The sequence below is a fragment of the Limanda limanda genome, chromosome 6 (assembly GCF_963576545.1).
Source record: "Limanda limanda chromosome 6, fLimLim1.1, whole genome shotgun sequence".
Lineage (NCBI taxonomy): Eukaryota > Metazoa > Chordata > Actinopteri > Pleuronectiformes > Pleuronectidae > Limanda > Limanda limanda.
This window is the reverse complement of record NC_083641.1, coordinates 24,170,907-24,187,655: the sequence shown is the minus strand read 5'-3', so window position 1 is coordinate 24,187,655 and position 16,749 is coordinate 24,170,907. Positions and strand designations below refer to the sequence as shown.

Sequence of the window (16,749 nt, the reverse complement as noted above, 5' to 3'; positions counted from 1 at the left end):
TTTGAAAGTTTACATTTTGATGGTAGGCGTTTACGGCATTTTTTTTTTTTTTTTTTTTACAATGAGAACATTCCATCGATTTACTTGAATTATTATTTAAAAGTATTCCAACTTTTAATATTTTTGGGTTGTTGTTTTTTTTCCTCTACCATTCTTAGGCCTACATGATAAAAAAAATGAAAATGATAACAGATATAGTATATATATATATTACAGTTTAATTGAAAAAAAATGCACTTGAAATACACTGGATTATAACATCTGTGATCTGATTTTTTTAATTTCTGTCTTTGGTCTAATTTAAAGAGCTAATAAAACGAGCTGTTTTATAATTGTGTCCCATTATGGTTTTATTAACTGTGGTTGTGAAGGAAGTGAAGTAGGCCTAATTAATATGACATTTTACTTTGGGTAAAAGTGTCACAGAAGAATGGAATAAGCCATTTTGAGAGATCTGTAACGATGCAGGTCAGTCTGGTTTATTTTTAAAACCTCGACCTCCTGTGCAAAACACCCGTATATAATATTATTATTGTTTTAATAGTATGTGCAAAAGCAGTTATGTTGCATTACTTGGACAATCTGTCATGGCTGTTTGAAGGCTGACCCAGCATGACGAGCACAGGCCTCAAAAGGTCATTATAGGTTTCTTTTTACGAATGCATAAATAAAACGGGTAATTGAAACACATAAAAATAGAAATCAGCCGTAATAATTTGCAAAAGAAAATATGGCGTCAATTGTATAACACAACAGAGCCAAACAGAGCAGCCACAGACCAGCTACAAATCCGCTCGTATTTATTATAGGATATTATCAACAAATGCGTGAACTGGAGTGACTGGTTATTATTACCTGTTGCAATGGGGGTGAAACATGTCGGAAACCAAACTGCGAGTTGTCCAACTTAAGCTGCACTTGCGTGTTACCCACCTTGGGGTCGACCCTCTTGAAGGCGGGGTCATCCTCGTCCACCTCGAAGTAGATCTCCGTGGTGGTGATGGACAGAGTCCCCCGGGACACCAGGGCCGGGGCGACGAGCTGGGCCGGGCTGCTCAGGACCACGGGGCCTGCAGAGCAGAGCATTAGCGTGTAAAATAAATATATATATATATATATATTTAGATGTTTACTAACTCTGAGCTTAATCCTGTAAAAGAGATACACGGGATTACAGGTGGTGTCATGACGCCTGTCTGTCTCCCACCACTACACTAAATATTGGATATAATTAAAATAAACGAGTACAATTCGGTCAGATATTGTCCGTTATGATAACTACGACATTACTTATCTTTATGTTTGTTGTAGTAGTTTAGTTTTCACCAAACAAAGGTTTTGCAACGTGCTTTGGTTTATGCGCATTATAATAAGCAGGCCTGGATAAAATAGCATTGAAATATAGAAAACCTACATGTTCGTGTGATAATACAAAATGATTTATAACCAAACAACCCGTGGTATTTAGAAATTAAATGTTTATTAAATTTATTTAAAATTATCTGAATTTATATTCTCACGGGGCCTGTGCCTATATATCTCCATAATCTATTGATATTGATATTCAGAGGTGTTTTAACATGGACGTGTCTGCACTTGGGCTCAGTATATAATACTAACACAAAACACTATAAATATCCTGTTATACACACGTGTACACATACAATCCTACACGCTTGTTTCTGCTCCAGATGTTGTTTTACTGAGTGTTTTGTGTGTGACCCTGGTCAGCTGATAGTGATCACATCTTTATTTCAGTCTCCTCCCTCTGCACCTCTTCATCCTCCATGTTCTCACATCAGTGTCGCTGTGGAGCAGGGATCTGTCTGCATGGGAGCGACTGTCTCTCTCTCTCTCCCTCTCTCTCTCTCTCTCTCTTTCTCTCTCTCGGAAAGAAGGAGAGGAAAATCAGGATATTTATCGATCCGCCCTAAACTCCAAAGAGCCACTTTAATGTCTCATCAATCTTAATCTGCGTTCCTCAGCCAATTATGGCCGATAGTGTTACAGGAATACAAGTGGATTTCGGTCCCAGAGCGCCCCTTCATCGCTCTTGGAGCTGCGCAGGCACACCGCCCCCCCCAGCCCCCCCCTGTTCCATTCTTCCTCCTCAGCTCGAGTCCATTAACAGTGATCCTATCTGCTGATGCTATCAGCCCGCAGCCAATACACACGGTGATTACCAGCAAATACCTGCAGTAAACTCACGCTGGTTTATTCCAGATAACGTTCACTATATTTTGTAAAAATATACACTTAAAAAAAATAAATTATTATTATTATTTCTGACAATTCATCCTTTTGTGTTTGAGCCATAATAAAATACAATCCTCTTCAGGTTTCAGCCCCTAAATTACAAACTCCTTCACCTCTTAACACGTCCTGAGCTGATGAATTGTGCTGCAGCCCGATATACACACACACTGAGCTCCACTTGGAGAAAGACACTGCAGCCCTGAAGCGTTAAGCCACAGCCTCCACTGCTATCTAGGGAGGAAGAGGATTAGGCAGTAATCCCCTCAGGGATCCTTCCATAATTAGGCTATATGGCTTTAAAATGTTTACATGAGAATAATGAAATTAAGGCCAAGTTACACAATATAAGTGGTGTGTATATAGACTAAAGCTTTTTTTTATTATATTGAAAAGGCAAATATTTGTTAAATGACTGGCTGGTTTAATGGAGTCTCATTTTGGTGTAGTGGGAGTTTGGGAGAAGTGCTGAGAAGATGGGTGTGTTGTTACCCACAATGCATCTGCTGGACCGTCTGATCGAGCCCAGTCTTTTTACATTATGAGAGAAATGTAAGAGGAAGTGGGTCACTATGCTACAACTGAGCGCTATCACTCATACATGTTATTTCTAACATGCACACGCTGACTTGTGCTACACACACACACACACACACACACACACACACACACACACACACACACACACACACACACACACACAGCTGCAGTCATTATAATGTACTCAGTGCTGAGTATCTGGAAAGCAGCACCAGCTTGCTCGTCATTTGCGTCACTGAAACATTGCTTTCTCTCATTCCCTCTGTTTTTATGAATGTATCTTTCAACGTTTATCATAAAACACAGAGCTGCGTGTAAAAGCCTTGAGGAATAAAAACTAAACTACTCAAATAAAAAAATACACAGATAAATACTTGAGTATACAAATAAATCAAATTAGCACTTTTGTTTATTTTCATTTAATCTCATCCTCATTCTATAGTACTATATCCTTATTATATTATATTCTGCTTGTACACATTTAAATATAAATATTAATTAAATAAAAAATACAAACAAAAAACACACTTTTTATAACCTCGGTATTGCTTAAGGCCGGGTTACACACACAGTCCTCGTCTTTCTCTACTTTCTTCCCCTGAGATTACACACTGAGAAATGTTGTGTTGGTTTCACTGTTTTATAAACATGTCAGTAATGTGAATGGGGACTAACGTGGACAGAGAGCGGCTAAATTAAGCGAGGACAAAATGGCTGTGGCAGCTAACCCACACTTCGGGGTGTACTAGTGTTCTGCCAGCGGTCCGATGTACCACCTCCTCTTTGAGAAATGCCTTGTGAGTGACTCACATGCTCATCTCACGCCTCCATTTTGTCCAGTTATGATGCGTTCACAGAGAAAGGCTTATTTAATGCTAGCATGGGCAGCATTTCTAATGTTTGTGGGGCAGCGAAGCTAATCATAGGTTCAGTAACCACAACTGCTCGGGCCCTTGAGTGCAGGCGCCGCCCCTTTGGCAGCGGCAGCCGGCACTGACCCAGCGACTGGCAGGAGGAAGACTGTTGTTGACAAGGATCTCGTCCCAGAGCTCTCATTAAGGCTGCTCATGCCTGTGATTGGATACTGGTCAAACACTGACAGGGCACCCTGGTAGAAACATTATCCAAATGTTACAGTGTGAGGCGGCTCCCATGTTGGTGAGAACATGACTTCAGCTCGCAAAAAAATAAAAAAAGATGGTTATTTTTCAATGTTTGGCTCATAATCTCTAACATGCGTACACGTCGTAAACGCAACACAAATGTTCCAGCTCGACATTGCTGTTTTGTGCGAAGCCGTTATGAGATCTCTGAGGAGAATAGACTCTTCTTGTGTTTTCGCCCTCGTCCTGCTCTGTTCAGCGGGCAGTGCCTCTGACAGACAGTGTTTGACCGCCTGCTGGCCCTGGGACAAAGAGGAGGGGCCATAGCATCTTCCTTTGAGATTCATCTGCAGGATCATGAGAGAGGATATTTCTCTGCTCAGCAGCTTCCTTGTTCAGCCTGAGCCTCGTTTACCGAGCCGCGATAACTCGGTTATATACGCAGGGCGATGAAACAGAGATTAATAAGTAAGTGTCTGGGAATCTATAGAGTTTAAGGCTCTATTTCATAAATTCTGCACCTGGAATGAATCTATTACACACATACATTCATACTGTTAACAAGCAAGTCAGTGGCAGCCCGGATTCTACAGATTTGGTAATTTTACAGATGACAAATACAATTTCCACTTTCCCTCTACACTGAATTATTCCACCGGCAGAATCCAGGAACAAAATCTCTGATATTAGATTATGTGATAAGGTTAGTTTTGCCATTTTTTACCAAAAGGAGGAACAACTTCCAATGTGCCTGTTCTCCTTTGTTAACAATGAAACGTTTTAAGACAGCATGTATATATTCAAGTATATATATGTGTGTGTGTGTGTGTGTGTGTTAATTACAAATATAGATACAAAATAATGCATACAATTTCAACAACCAAAAAAAGCAAAATGTTCAGATTCCCAAATTCTCTGAGATTCTGATTAATGTCTTTATATATCATCTTTGTCACTGAAATATAGGAAATATTTATAAAAATTGATTATGACCACCAGCGACCAGTATAACTTTATATTCTACAAACAAACCTACAAACCAGTAACATATTCTTCTTCCTTCAACCACCAGCTGTTTGTATGAGGTGATAAGTGAAGGTTTGGCTTAAATGACGAGGACACGTTGCAGCATTCTTCATTTCTCCTGAAAAATCCAAACACAACTGAACTCTGAATAACTCACCGTTTAAAGCAGCTCAATGTTGGCCTGGTGGTTTGGCTCAGACTCCCAGTATGATGCTGGTTTCATTACAAAAGGTTTTGGGCAACCATCGCCTTGGCAGTAAATTGCACTATTGACTGAGTATTAACACTGATTTAAGATAGAAAAACAGTCCCAACATTGTACTTGTCTTTCCACAGCTGTTAAGGTCAATTCGTCTCTCAGTGATTGTTCACTGTTGAGAGCAGGACGGGGAGTTTACCAGCAGAATAATTAACTTGTTGTTCGCTCTCCCTCACTTTCCAAGTATTCACATCCTCAAAGAAAATACACATTAAGAGCAATTTTCTATGGAAGTAAAAATATGACACGTTTAATCATTTTATCGAGGTGTTGTGGTTTTATATTACCAAGGGAGTGGATTATATGTACTGGAAAATGCATGAACACAGTTTTATTGACCTCAATAATTTCTAATATCAAAGAATTAATTTATTGGTCATGGAAATTGCATTTTTTGGGGAGATGCACATGTTTGAATATGTGTGTGTGAATGCAGAGTTCTGAAAAAGTTTCCTCCATGTTTAATCATCAAGGGATTTGATCACTTTGATTATGTTAGGTGACACTTTACTGTGGCCTTATTAGAATATAATAACCAATGCACCTTCCATATAGGACAAATACTTTTTAGGCAGATGCATCAAATAAGGCCAAAGTAAAGTTGAGAATCAGCAAACAGCTTTAATCACTGGTTTCTTGGGAAATCCGAAATATGAGTTGTGACATATCAGGACTGATCATCTTTCCGGTGTTAGTTTAACTTTAGGAGACTTGCCTCTGGAGATAAACACAGGAGGAAGGAACCGTGCTGAAGAGACCCAAAGCAAAACAGACAGCGATACTTATCAGACCAGAACTAAAATCCAGTTGGATCAGAGGTCAGCAGTGTTATCTGGATCAGAGCACACCAGTAAACTCACACCTCACATACATCAGATATATGAAACTAAATCCAATATTTACACCAGCTATTAATTGGTTCAAACTCTTGCTTTGCTGTGCTGATGTGTACAGTGTCCTGGCATTCTGTAACAATGCTACAAGGAAGCAAACCAAGTGCTCTCGCTCCAGCAGGGGCCACGTTGGGGATTTATGGAGGCGCCGGCGTGCAGACTTACCACCCATGTTGTCCATCTCCTTCTCCTGCAGCAGGCTGACAGCGTCATCGTCCCCGTCCAGCATCAGCTCCGTCTCCGGGGTCTGACTCGTCACGGGCTGGAGGCGGACGGACTTCTTAGACCTGACCACCTCCTCCTCCACGGAGCCTGTAAATTATGCAATATTTAGAAAGAGCACTGAATATATTGCACTTTCACCTCTAAAGCTCACAGACACGCACTAATAAACACAAAAACCCACACACACACTCGTGAAACTTGTGTTACTACTCATGTAAGCCACATGTGATGAAGCAACAAATCTATAAACTGACATTTATACATAAAAACCTCAAACTAATCCTCATTAGCACAAAGCGATGATTTATTCTAACCAGGTTCGGGAGAGTTCAGATAACACAATCTGCTTTTATGGGCTCTTAAACTGCATAACATCTTGCAAGATAAAGAAACAGGAAATAAACCGTAGTCAATCTCTGCATGAAATACACAATGATATGCAGGATGAACCTGAAATGAGAGGCTCTCTAATGTACTTGCCATAACATATGAAAGAATGTCACGGCACACGTTCGCTCACTGAATACATTTCGCGTGGTTGAACATCAGAGGTGTTTGAGCTTTTATTTTTAGACAAGGTCAACAATGAAACACTATCTGCATCTTGAAAGACCAACAGCTGTGTCGGGGGATACAACTCCAGCTCGCAGTCGATTAGAAATATCATTTGCCGCTTTTGGAGCCTTGACAACAGCCAGAGCGAACAGACAGCACAATTAGGAGGCTGCTTACTTACAGCGCGACTTCTTCATGAAGCTATAGAGGAGCGCGTTCTATTGAAAAAGATGAGTTCGTACATGCTGAAAAACAAAGGGGGTCTCAAGACACATTTATCAGCTTGAATCAGGACACATCCAACATGTGCCTGCCACACGGCCGCTCAAAACGCTCAAGTGAATTTGTCTTCGAGAAGTCCAGTGTGGGAAATAACCAGAGGAGAAACTCGCGTGCACGATGAGGAAGAGCGCACGTCAAGAAATGGGAGGTGGCTGACACCCGTCTGACATGTTTCCTTTCAGCGCAGTTCTTAATTCGCCTCTCCCTCCCCTGAGGAACATGTACCTTGTCTCCAAGAGGTCACATTTGACTGTTGTCAACACTGCTACCGGGAAGGGAAAAAAAAATCTGCTTCCTGCTCTGTCTCATATCTGGTGTGCTTTCATCAGACGGAGGGAAGGAGTCTGCGAGTTTTCTGAAATGAATTCTGCGTAATGTTAAGGGAGAGAAAGCCGAGCAGCGGCCGCAGATCAAAGCTGAACGAGTGAAACTTAATTCTGTAATTCTGTAAACCATCATTACGCTCAGAGTAAGTGAGGATCTGCAGACAGGCTGATGCTCTGATTGGCAAGTCTGCACCGGCTGGAGCTGACCAAATAAACTCTGCTGATTTCTGCAAGCAAATGGACAAGCTCAACTGTGCAGGGCGGAGGACCACCTTTACCCACAATGCAATTTACCTCTCGCAGACGAGGTAATATGGCTGTAAATAACACGAAATGATGAGCAATGACGTGAGGATGATTGTGTGGCATATGACAGGAACATTTAAATCTTCCTGAGCGTTGACTCAGAGGTATTCGTGTGTTGTGGAAAGAGTTCGTCACTGTGAAGCCGACATGCTGTGCGGTGGAGTCGAAGCAGACTCATTAGAATTAGACAAAGAGAATATCTGATCTAGGACTCATCAGCGACCTAAAATTAAAAGGAACAAAAGACAAGGGTGGGCAGAGGGAGACACTGTGTGCATACCTAATCAGCGAATACTGAAGGATTTACTCTGAACCGATCGCCAGAATACTGCAAACATTAACAAATAATTACAAACTGCAGAGCAATGTTATTGAAGATCAATCAATCAATCAAATTTGATTTGTATAGCCCGTTTTCACAAATCACAATTCGTCTCATAGGGCTTTAACATGGTGTGACATCTTCTGTCCTTAACCCTTAACAAGAGTAAGGAAAAACTACTAAAAACCCTTTTAACAGGTAAAAATACGTAGAAACCTCAGAGAGACACATGTGAGGATGTGAGGATCCGTCTCCCAGGACGGACAGAAGTGCAATAGATGTCAAGTATAGGAAAACATCATCGGGATTACAGTTTTTAGCAGCATCGATGAGGGTAAACATTTTCCAATACTATATAAGATGTGTCTATTCGTTTCTAGAAGCCTCCAATTGTGCCAAGTATGGAATACCTTCATATCCTATGAGATGTGCATTTCCAAATAAATGTATTGGATCAATTTTATATTCATATTTCCTATGTTATGTCCCCTCACGATGCTTCTATACCTCTTAGTATCTTTTGAATTAACTGTAAGTAGAGAGCAGTCCATCTGAAGCGACAGGCCCTGACCTCTGAACATCTGTAAAAAGAAAAAAAGATTCCCAGCAGTTTCACTTTTCGTCTGCTCTGGAGCTCTTCAGGATCGGTGCCAGGAGAAGCCACCGATCACCGGTCTCGCGGGTCCCATTGTTCAATCACTGGGTTGAAACTGCCTCCCAGTGCACTAATTACACTCAGCAAAGTGCTTCGCAGAACTCTCGTGACCCCGGCGCCGGCGGGTAAAGACGCGGCAGCTGCAACCGAGGGAGACCGCCTCACCGCCGGGGTTCAACTGGTATCCAGGGTCCCGAGTTCCTTCCAGGGGTCTCAACCAACAGCCAACTGTGGTGCGATCTACATCAGTTCACAATATAATGTGAATGACTAACGATGGGTCTGGATACGACGACAAGATCATTTTCAGATTTTCAATTTCAACCTAGAACAGAAGTTAATGATGCGAGTAAATATGAGTTGTTTCTGAAATATCCTTTTGTGCTGAGCTCCTTAAAAGTCATGTTTGATTATATACGTTTAATATGGTTATATATAATATATAAGTGCATAAAAAGGATTTAAGTTGCCTGTTTTTCTGTGTTGTGTAATTCCTGTTTTTCCAGTATCAGCTGTTTGTTTTGATGATAAGGGGAGAGATTACGTTTTTAAAAATCAATGGCAACAGTTTTCCAGAAAGTGAAGGTATAAATTTCACTGGGTCTTCACCATCATAATGAACAATGGAGCTGTTCGGACAAATGGGACAAAGAAATGATTTTCCTCACAGTGAAAAGGGAATGAAATCGAGTAGATGTGTTCTTTCGTAAAGAAGCTGAAGCCCAATTCAAATGAACTTTATAATCTCTCACTTTGGAAATATCTCCGTGTGCCGTAGTTTTACTATTCAGTATGGAATAGATAAGAGTTGAAAGGTCTTTAAAATCAACTCTAATGCTGCTGCCAAGGCTCCATGCTTCATACGCTGCAACGCTGGAGAGCTCTGTGGCACTGGCCTTTCAGTTTTTTACAGCCTCGGTAGAGCATGTGTTTTTCTAAGTCTCCTATGTATTATACACCCTGCCTCAACCACCTCACCGCCTCTCCTCAGAAAGAAAAATCCACAACATCGTGTTTTACTTAAGGTTCATCTGACTTGTACGAGAACCTCAAGCCAGGAGGGGGAAGAAAAGAAAAGAAAAAAAAGGCTGATCTCACAAATACTCTGGGTAATTCAATATACGCAACTATAAATAAAACACAAGACACCTCAGGTTTTCATGAGGAGGGTTTGATCAGAAAGGAAAAGATCTGGACAATATGCAGGAAAACGGCAGATATACAGGGCTCTCGTAAAGAAGTCACAGACTGTTTGTCAGTTGATATGAAAGCTAACATTTCAGAACGCAAGGTGAAGACACAAAGCAATCGTGACCTCTTTCTAAACAGAGACTGGGAAACTCGCTTTTAAACAGGAGTGATTCTGTCTCATGTCTCATTCTGTCAGATCTCCGGAGATAACTCGCTCCGGCGTAAAGTCTCGGCTCCGCGGCTTATTTACTCCACTATCTCATAATGTACATTAGTGTTTTGAGCAGTCATTCCGACGGCCGAGTCTCGTGAGCTCGACAAACGTTTTAAATATATCTCTTCCGTTTCTCAGACTGTATCTGTTTCAGATCCTGTCCTCCTACACAGCCTCTCTCCACGGGCTCCGCATTCCACACGGAGAGGAAAGAGTCCAGTCCACGGTGTAGCGTTACCGCCGGGGCGATGCGATTCTGCCCTCTGCCTCCTCGCCTGTTATTTACTCTGCGCTGAGAAATGAAATGAGGCGTTGGGGGGGGAATGACAGCTCCAAACTTCCTGTGATGCAAGCCATCCCCTTTTTGCAGAGTACGTGTTTTAGGACTGTAAAAGTAAACATAATAACTTTGATGTAGGGAAGTTTATACAGTGCAGACGTTTCCTCTTGGGTTGATCCTTATTCAATATCCTGGGATGTGCACTGTGTGTGTGTGTACGGCGCCGCCAGAGGTTGCAAACAACCAGATCGTCTCTCCACCAAAACACGAAGAGCAGGGTCTAATAATCCACATCTGGACCACGGCCTGGAAAGATGGACGCCACCTCGCCGCTTCCTCACGTTGGTTACAAATAAAAATATCTGCGATAAGAGTGCTGCCATCTTGCGTCTTGATTTCATTTGGAGCCAGAGTTTGAGCAGTAGCAGTAGTCATAGATATCCTATATAAAGGCTAGATGTCTCGTCTGCGTTGCCGGCCAATGGAGAAGAATATCCGCACATGGCGGCCATCTTGCTACGGGGCAGCTAGCTCACCCATAACATTGTGTTGGTAGTGGTAAATAACCATAACTTGCTCAATTTTCAACCGATTTTTAAACGGTTTGGTTTGTTATAAACGTCAGAGATGTAGTTATGACGCTGCATACTTATGAATAATTATGTTATTTTCTAAAAAAAATAAATAATTTATGCAGTGTCATAACTACATCTCTGACGTTTATTACAAACCAGATCGTTTAAAAATCAGTTGAAAATTGAGCAAGTTATGGTTATTTACCACTACCAACACAATGTTATGGGTGAGCGAGATGGCCCGTAGCAAGATGGCCGCCATGTGCGGACGTCCGGCTCCGTCGAACAAGACATCTAGCCTTTATATATGATATCTATGGCAGTAGTGACCGGGGCGTGGAGCAGCAGTATCAAGGAGCTTCCTGTACACGCCCTCGACCAAACGGAGTCACTCATGATGTTTCATCCCGTTTCAAATACTTAATTAAAACCAAACTTCAAGATATATCAGAGTGATAATAACTACCTCAAATGACAGAAGACAAAAATGTATTGGACATGTAGTTTGACATTTTAGTTGTGCCCCATCTGTGAACATGGAGGAGGTGAGGTTTATAAACTATATAGCAGGCGGCCACTAGGGGGAGATCTTGATCATTCGGCTCATTTTCTGGGAGCCGTCATGTCATCTATGATCCGAGCGTTAGGTTCTCGTCATAACCGTTTCCGAGCTTATCATGGTATTTACCAAACGACTTTATTCAAATCTCCAGATCTGCGTGTGAGCTAACGCCCTGATGCCCTTTGTTACAGTGTAATAGGTTTGATCACGAAGCTGGAGGAGGTTGATATCACATGACCAAGCTGCTGCCTCTGCAGCGGCGAGGGGCAGTAAAGATCTGCGCCCGGGGGCAATCAGCTCTGAGAGAGGCGGCTCACCTGCAATGAGACAGCAAGGACACCCGGAGGTAAAACACCCCGTTAAACACTTGGATCAATATTAACGTGACTTCCATTTCATGCTTGCCCAGTTCCAATCACCTAACAATATACTCTGATACTGGGCCGTGGCTGGCTGTAACAGGGCATGTTATTACAGGCAGAGGGCAGGGACAGAATGTGCTGGCTAAGCTGTCAATGCTGCTAATAGACAACGAGGCAGAGTTTAAGGCAGAGTTTAACCTCCACTCACACATGTCCACCAGCGAACACGCACACACTCTTACACGCAGACACGCACACTGCACAAAGGTGATTACAACGGTTCCACGATGATGCACCGGGAATTGCCAATATATCAATTTTTAAAAGTTTTCTTTTGAGATATACTTTCCGAAGAGTTTTACAAGGAAAGTTACTTTGGATTGTTCCCAGAGGGGGATTTATATTTGGTTTCAACATGGGTAATGATAATTCCAGAAAAATCTGAATGATTACGCAAAAACTACAAGACAGATGTCACAGATGTTTACGGATCTTAATGAGGTTTCAACGCCAGGCTTTTGATTTAATTTTGCCACAGCCACTTCGTCTCTAGTCATTATCAGATTTTCCAAAAGCAATAAGTCATGAAAATAACTGGTCAAACAATTCTTTTGGGAATCAAAGCAAAATTAAATAAATTAGTCCAGCTAATAAAATGATGTAAAGAGTATTTCTGAATAGCTAAGAAAACAATGAGGATTGTGAGACTCAGGTGATGTCAAAATGTAAAAGATTCACTCACTGTTCTTTGTGAAAAAAGCAAAAATAAATCTTCCTCACTTTCATTTCCCCCAGTGAGCACAAAGGACTGACATTTACTGTGAACACAACCGTGCACGTCTGCCCTCTTCAAACTCAAGATGGTGGCTGAGTGTATTCTGTCATCTCCTGCTGTCAAACCAGAAACTGTGTATTCAATTTGGACAACCTACGGCTAACTCCGATAGTCACGGGTTTTACAACTTTAATAACGACTCTCAGGGGCCAACTCAAACAAGCCTCTTTGTTTTGCTTCTCTGGTGCCTGTGCAGCCGGGAACCAACTAAAGCGTTCGACAGAGTCCTTGTCAAGTCCCAGCGAAACAAAGTCTGGATGTTTTGACTAATGGATCTCCGACCTCGCAGCCTCTGCACCAGGGTTATCTGCTACAGACAGGCCCTATCTTTAATACAGCGCTAATTAAAAGCGAATATTCATAAAAAAAAATAAAAAAACGCCCACTGACTGTCACGGTACATTTTTTTAAAACAAAAAAAACTGCCAAACTGTCAACCGCCAACGAAATCTACTGAAGCCCAGAAAAAGAACAAAAGCTCCCTTCCCTCGTTTTTAACTCGTAACAAAACCTGGCCTCCGCTGTGCAGCCACATCAAAGCCTGCTGGAAGAAGCCTGAGAGTGCAGCTCACCTCTCCAGGAGAGCGCCGGGGCCGTCCGACCGCAGGCCATCCCTTTCACTTGACACATTTATACATTATTCTGCTCATTAAAACCACCGCGCGCCAGCAGGACTTCAACAAGTCTTCAATCAACCGCAGCGAGGCTCTAATGTCCGACACCGCGGCTCAAAATACATATTCTGCTCCATTTGATGGACAAAGTAACGCGACGTGTATTTGCGGCGTTAGGTCGAGGATTCCTGTCACGTCATTCGTCAAAAGGAGACAACACACACATGGTAATTTGAGCCACTGAATAGTGGGGAACCAGGGAGTGGATACATTTGCTGTTTTATATCTTCTGTAAGTAAAATCCAAAAGGAAATTATCTCTATCTTGTTGTGATGACACTCATCTCAAATTGAAGTTGATCCGATGAAAGCCCTGGTACAAGTACATCAAAGTAAAAATGTGGAATATGGCCAAAATGGCCACTAAATGCAAAAAAGCCTTTTTGCATTTAGACTTTTTTGTTTGTCTGGTCATGATACACCTGTATATTGATTTTTGTGAAGACCGGTCAATGTGAACACGTTCCAGGGGTCTTGGGGGGGCACCATTGAGCCATTTTGCGACACCCATAGATTCCAGAATACGTAAATTTTCACCACTTTCTAACTTTCTGCAAATTTTGGTAAGAATTGTATGAATGATATGTATGAATGGTAAAGCCCTCAAAAAGCCAATTCATTTGCCTGAATAATAATAATAATAATCCTTACAATTTCAATAGGGTCTCACCTGACCTTTGATCAGTGCTCGGGCCCTAAATAGCGTTTCATGCATCCATACATGTGTTATAAGGCTTATCAAAGGGTGGTAGGTCTACTGAAGCCAATACCAGCTGATCTAGAGTAAGAGGTGGGGCACAACCCGGGACAGGTCACAGGACATACAGAGACAAATGACTATACAGACCCGTATTCACACCTACGGGCAATTTAGAGTTGCCAATTAACCTAAGCCACATGTCGTTGGAGCGTGGGAGGAAGTCAGATCGCCTGCAGGAAGCCCACACAGTCACGAGGAGAAGCATGGGAACTCCACAGAGGAAGGCCCCCAGCCAGCGGGCAGTTCACGGGCCCCTTAGTGCTGTGAGGCATCAGTGCTAATCACTGCAAAGAGAATTAAAATCTATCTTTGGACGTCAAAACAGTTTTGATAATGAAATCCTTGTAGCTGCTACATGGACAGAATTCACAAAAGCCTGCTTGGCATGGCTTTGATAGATGGTTCAGTTATTGGACAATTTTGTATTTTATGTGTCTTTTGCACTGTTGCCTGCTCCTTTAAGGAGTGATGGGGGTGGGAAGCGGATGTTCTGATGACACGTGGTCGGGTCTGTTGTTGTCAGTGTAAAGGTCATGTGACTAAATGCTCACAGAGGTGTGCAGCACACAACAGGAAGTTCACGTCAGGGTTATATTCCAGCAACTCCTACAAGATACATTTATTTGTCCCAAACACATGCACAGGCATGCACAAGCACACTCATGCAAGGAGTGAAATTTAACCTCTGCTTTTAACCCATCTGGTGCAGGACAGCCATGTACGGCGCCCGGGGAGCAGATGTTGGGGGAGTAAGGTGCCTTGCTCAGGGGCACTAGACAGGGTAGGGAGAATCCGCTTGGATTTTTTTGGACAGATCAATCCAGGTTCGTCTTTTTGTTGTTTCTCCGTGGAGACGAACCAGAGACGAACCAGAGACCTTTTCTGCCCATAGTCCAAGTTTCTGCCACTAGTCCACCACCACTTCTATCGTTGCATTATGACCAACATCTTCAGAAACTCGTTAGAAGTCGTGTACTTGTAGGGTTGGTTTCTAAATGGGACTGAGTATATCTTGAGGTTACAAAAAATAAAGTAATTATACGTGAAAAAAACACATTAATAAGACTGATATCCTGAGGTTGTTAAGCCTCGTACGAATTCGCAGTAACGGTTATTGGAGGTGAGAACAGTCGGCAGCATTCTGAAAGTGTGATTAAACATTGGGCTGGATTGTGCTGCAGAAATGGTTTTAATGATGTTCTCATATGTTTTACAGGATTACTGGAATTTACAGGTTGGCAATGTTGATGCAATCCAATGCAATACCTTATGCTGGTAATACTGCAGATTTTAAAGACTGTACATATTTCTACACTGAGCTCTTAAAGCTGGAACTCTTGTTTACTTGAGTCCTCCTCACAACAGAGCCATTGCGTCACCGCGAGCTCACCAAATTAGCTTAAGGCTGAAAATAATGGAACTGCCACATAATCTAAAGCAGAAGGTGCAATTACTGCATGTGTGTCTCATATATGGACCACCTGCAGCCGCGGCAGCAGCTGGCACGTGTTTATCTGCCGAGCTGCCATGATCTCCACACAGCAGCCGTGGCAGCGCCGGAGCTGAAAGCCGCCAGATGACATCCTGAGCGCGGCCAACGGTCGGCTCCTGTAGCTCAGCGCTGAGACGCCCATGACGTCAGTGAACTCATTATGAGTGTGTTGCTGTAAGTGTACAGTCATTTGACCATAATGCTTTGCCTGTTTTCTATTTCCCATAAAGTTAGGAAAAAAAAGGTGCTTACGCCATTTATTTCCAAATCAATACATTTGCTCAGTTATTCTATTACAAGTGGGAGAGACAGGACAGTTTAACAGCACCGAGCTGCTTTCCTTTTAAAGTCGGTGTTGCATGACATGAGGCAAAATTGACACAAGGTGGTGGGCGACGCTACGGACCGCCGGGGTCAGCAGGAAAAGTTTCAGCCAACGATAAAGGGAGGGATCCAATTTGTTCCTGAGTACGTGTCGTGATCAAATTAAAAAGTGCAATAAAATGGACGTGTCATGTTCAATTCGCAGAACTCATAAATACGTTAACTATAAAACCAATCCTAAGCAATACGCTAAACTACATGGACAAGCCTGGACTAAACTTTAATAATCTGTTAAGGATTTGTTTTTAATGGCAACACTGATATTCTACATTTACCATGAGGTCAGTCCAGTGGGTTGAAAATGATTCGTGACAACAACTCACCGTACTCCTGCAGAGACTTGCACGTGATGTCTAAGTGGGTGGAGCCAGACGGGTTCCTGACAAATCTCCGCCTCCGCCGCAGGTCGTCCTCCCAGTAGTCCAGACGCCAGAAGTCGTGCAGCTGACTGTGGCAGAGACCAGAGACGAGGGGGGTGCAGGTTAGACAGTGCGCACGCTCCTCTGCTGTGGTCGGATTACAGCGGCCAATTGTTTATCGGAGGAGAACATCTCGAGGAGAACGACCAGGTCACAGATACTGGATTCATTAGGTTGACTACTGGCATGTTCTGCAGAGGCTCCAGTAACGTTGCCTCCACTGGAGCCTGTAGCATCAGAGCATCAGAGCAGCAGGG

General features: G+C 42.5%; 1 protein-coding gene across 1 annotated transcript in view; it reads right to left on the bottom strand.

Annotated features, from left to right (window-relative positions):
- The window catches only part of LOC133003401 (neurobeachin-like), a 187,641-nt gene that overhangs the window by 62,479 nt on the left and 108,413 nt on the right, over positions 1-16,749 (bottom strand). Inside the window, exons 38-40 of the mRNA XM_061073124.1 lie at positions 16,397-16,521; positions 6,240-6,386; positions 934-1,070 (exon numbers count right to left, since the gene is read on the bottom strand). Coding sequence (XP_060929107.1) covers positions 934-1,070; positions 6,240-6,386; positions 16,397-16,521 — 409 coding nt within the window. The remainder of the gene's footprint in view (positions 1-933; positions 1,071-6,239; positions 6,387-16,396; positions 16,522-16,749) is intronic.